The sequence below is a fragment of the Sorghum bicolor genome, chromosome 4 (genome assembly GCF_000003195.3).
Source record: "Sorghum bicolor cultivar BTx623 chromosome 4, Sorghum_bicolor_NCBIv3, whole genome shotgun sequence".
NCBI classification, from domain to species: Eukaryota; Viridiplantae; Streptophyta; class Magnoliopsida; order Poales; family Poaceae; genus Sorghum; species Sorghum bicolor.
The window spans coordinates 10,122,403-10,126,395 of record NC_012873.2 but is presented as its reverse complement, the minus strand read 5'-3'; the positions used below and the strand labels follow the sequence as shown (position 1 = coordinate 10,126,395).

Sequence of the window (3,993 nt, the reverse complement as noted above, 5' to 3'; positions counted from 1 at the left end):
TATTTCAAGCTTACCAACAATCTTGAATGTCGTGGTGAGTGTTTTGTGTTATAGTAGTACTTAAGAGTGCAATCTACAACCTAAGATCCTTATTACTTAATAAAATACAAAAGTAGAGTTTTAAATAAAATTATAATAAGAACAAGATATTTGACTTAATTTTGGATAAAAATGAAAATTTAAATGTAAAAAATCTAGATTTATGATGTCATGAGAGATGGTTGCAATGTCAGGCCACTATAATTTAAGTAATGTTTTAGTTAAGTGTATATTCTCAATACTAAAACATCAATTGCTTTTAAATTATTCAGTTTGGAAATATGTGAGATATATTTGTATACTGGTAAATGGTAATGAAACATATATGCAAAATCTCATAAATTTCACGTAGAAGGTTTTAATGACCAAAATATGCACATCAAATACCCGCTCGTCCAAGGTCAATGTGACAAGTACTTTTTACTGAAGTCAGTAACTGACAAGTTTTATCACAGCCAAATAGAAATTACCTTGTATCTATATGCATATCTTGTTAGAAAACAAACAAAAAAAAGAGCACAAGGATAAACTAAGTTTTATTAGTTGTTGGCATGCATCAGACATGAATTAACTTATAACATTTATGTCTCCTACCATAGTAGTTGATAAGTTTACCACCACCGGATAAAAATCATACAGAGTATATATATGCACATTGTGTTGGAAAATGAGCAAAAAGATAGCACAAAGACAACTACTATTTATTTGTTGAGGTATTAAACATGATTTTATAATACTTATATTTTCTAAGATTCTAACCCGTGCAGAAGCATGGGTTGATGGTGGGCTGGTACAATACAATTAATGATCTATTGAACAAAAAAAAAAGCCTACCTGCAGCCATGAAAAAACTAAAATGCAGAAATACGGAGGAGGTGAACCTCTGGCTATTGTGTTAGAAAAAAAAAATCTCCACATATGGCTATGCACTTTCAAACACCCCAAATGCATAACAACAACTTGTACTACGTATCGATTGATTAAAATTGTTGTGTAGTCTTGCTGGGGTTTTGTTTCCCAAAGATGCTGTCACAAAAGAACAAAGGTAGCGATCGATCATGTGGCCATGCTTACATAAGGGCCAAATATAGAGAGCACAGGCAGCAGTGGTCTTCCTAGAAACAATAACCAAGCATGGCATCCACATATGATATATCTATGTACTGGGACAAGGAGGTTAAATTAACGATGTTTGTTGCATGGCGCAGTGTGCAAGTTTTGGAAGGCCTTGCTGATGGGCCAAAGTACTTGAAAGATCTCACTCCAATGCCCTGATCGACATGGTCAGATCCAAAGTACTCTGCCCAAGAACGCCTTCACCTCCGCCCCCGCTGCTGTCGCTGCTTCGTCTTGTCTTTTCTTGCCTCTGCTGCTGCTGCATGGAAACTGCAGCGGCGGGTGGCGACAGCGAGAGAGAGATCGAGAACTCGCAGCTGGTGGTGGTGTCCATGGAAGACGACGATATTGTCTTTCTCTTCTTGCTGGCCAACACGGAGGAGGAAGGGGACAAGCTGAGTTGTAAGTCCGGCGTCGCATCTTGGGCCTCCACCGGCGATGGCCGCCGCCTGATGAAGGACGCCTCGTCCGGCGGAGCGGCGGAGGCCCTTGTTGGTTCTACGACGTGCTTCGAATTCTGTGGCTGAAATGATCACACATACAATGTGGGGTGTCAGTGATGATCAGTTGAACGGATCTAGGGCTAGCTAGAGCGGTTTGAAGGCCCCATATAAATGAGCACGTACGTACGTACGGTACCTCGAGTGGCTGGCCATCGTCGATGACGACGGGATCAGACGATCTTGTTGTGATCTTGGAGCTGCTACCCGGGTAGCCGAAGACGAAATCTCTACCACTTCCCCCGTGCCGCCATCGGAACGGAAGACGATGATCTCCGGACACGGCCGCCGGCGACATGGCCAACGGAAGTGGCCGAGAACTGCTCCCGATGCAACTGTCGAACTTTACATTGGTTCCTGTCTCTTCCCTGTGCTCGTCGGCGGCGACAGCAGCAGCAGCAGCAGCAGCAGCGCCGGCGTCAGTGAATGGCCACCACCGCCGATCGCTCCTCAGCGCTACGGGAGATGCAAGCGGGTGTGTCTGCGGCGAAGTCGACGGTGGCGTGACGTGCTTCCTGGACATTGTGATCGCCTCCTGCTGATTCGACGACGCCCACTCATGCTTTCTGGCCAGAAACGAACAATATAATTAGGGTTTGCTTTTGCTCATATATATACTGTCTTTGTCAGGAGTTCAGTGTAAAGACGAACTGAATGCGTACATACCTGAAACTAGAATTTCTGAAGTCGAAAGTTTGGGTCGGAGCCGGGCGATGGTGGAGGAGTCCATAGAGCCGGCTCAACTCCGGAGCGCTGCAGTTCCTCGCGAAGAAGCCGCCGCGTTCCAGCTGCCTGGAGGAGGAGAGCGCAGCAGCTCTTTGGAAGAAGGACAGGTCATGGAAGCGCCGATCGGCTCTCATAAAATGGAAATCCATTGGGGAATACACTGCACACCGAATCAACAATTAATACATGGGTGAGCTTGCTCTCAGAGGAGGGGTAGATATCTATATATGCAAACAGATCGAGAGGATTTTTGTGCTAATAATATGAAAACCTGAGGAAACAGCTCCCCTCGGGCGACCATCTTGGTCTAGCTTCTTGCTTCTGTACATCTGAAAATAAATTAGGGTGTATCAATATCATCAGAATTCAGAAAGAGTGCTACAATAATATATAGATAACAACGATAATACTAAATTGGTTATCTGCTGCTAGCTAGCTAGTGATCATTTGGCAACGAATTTGTAGTAGATCTACTACACCTGCAGATGGCTTTTTACATGAGCAATGCTGAGGCCCCTAACATTCATCATCTGAAGCACCAGCTTAGGGGTCGCTCCTGTCAATCAATAAGCAAAATATCATTATCCTCTAATTAATTCAACTGCAATAAATCATGACCTTCTATATATATGATCATCATCAAGTACTTACTCTCTTGCCCACCAAGCCTCTCAACGGCATGGACGAAGGCCATGTGGAGGTCAGGCGTCCACCGGAGCCGGGGCAGCTTCGACCGGTTGTACTGCCGCACCGATGGAACCCTCTGCTCACCACTTACCTCTGACTTGCTGCCTCCCTTGCCATCTGCCTTCTTGCTCTCCGAATTGTTGTTGGTGCTGCTATTGTTGCTTGAGCTCCCACTCCCACCAACATCGGTGGTGCTACCGCCATCGTCGCCCTCCTCACCTTCGTCTTCCTCATCATCGCCGACTTCCCCTTCTTCGCTCTCCGCATCGAAACCCTCGTTGAGGTCTAGCAGCTTGTTGTTATCGATTGATCTCTCCTCATCGTCGTCCTCAAGGATATCAACTAGTACCCCCTTACCCTTGACCTCTCTTACCACCTGCTCTTCTCTAGCTACCATCTTGTACTAAGCTACCATCGATCAGTCTCTCTCTATTCCGCCATGGCTGGATCTCATCGAGCGTCAGAATAGTATGTGCAGGTAGGAGCAGGAAAGGGGAAGGAAAAGGTAGGAAGGAGGGCAACAATGATATGAAGAAGGTAGAGGGAAGGGCAACAAGCATAAGCAAGGTAGTGATGTGAGAATAAAATAAGGGAGAGTTGGACACAGGCCTTGTCCTTCTAAATTGACCGGTGTTGAACAATGTAGCAAGAAATGATGTCTGCTTTAGGGGACTCCTTCCTTGTGTTTAGTTTGTAGCAATGCAAGGGTCACACATATATATACACACACGCACGCGTACACAGACTGAAAGAGCGAGAGAGAGAGGAAGTCAGAAACAGAGGTTAAACTAAAGTAGATTAATCACAGAAACTTAGCAGCTAAAAGAAAGAGCTTTTAGCAAAGTTCATGGGCTAAATGGTGCGTCCATACTTTACATTGCAGCAGTGAGATCTTTTAGGTTTTGTCTTAGCTAGGCAGCATATG

General features: G+C 44.9%; 1 protein-coding gene across 1 annotated transcript; it reads right to left on the bottom strand.

Moving 5' to 3' along the window:
• LOC8085581 lies at window positions 990-3,778 on the bottom strand. Its single transcript, XM_002451806.2, has 6 exons — window positions 3,033-3,778; window positions 2,861-2,937; window positions 2,653-2,710; window positions 2,322-2,541; window positions 1,795-2,221; window positions 990-1,678 (listed from the first exon to the last, which is right to left on the bottom strand). The coding sequence occupies exons 1-6, from the start codon at window positions 3,463-3,465 to the stop codon at window positions 1,298-1,300; spliced, it is 1,596 nt and encodes a 531-aa protein (XP_002451851.1). The 5' UTR covers window positions 3,466-3,778; the 3' UTR covers window positions 990-1,297.

Coding starts and splice junctions, on each gene's coding strand:
- LOC8085581 (XM_002451806.2), bottom strand. CDS start 3,465: ATGGTAGCTAGAGAAGAGCAGGTGGTAAGAGAGGTCAAGGGTAAGGGG. Junction 2,938..3,032: donor GAGGCTTGGTGGGCAAGAGA/GTAAGTACTTGA, acceptor ATTGATTGACAG/GAGCGACCCCTAAGCTGGTG. Junction 2,542..2,652: donor GAGGGGAGCTGTTTCCTCAG/GTTTTCATATTA, acceptor TTCGGTGTGCAG/TGTATTCCCCAATGGATTTC.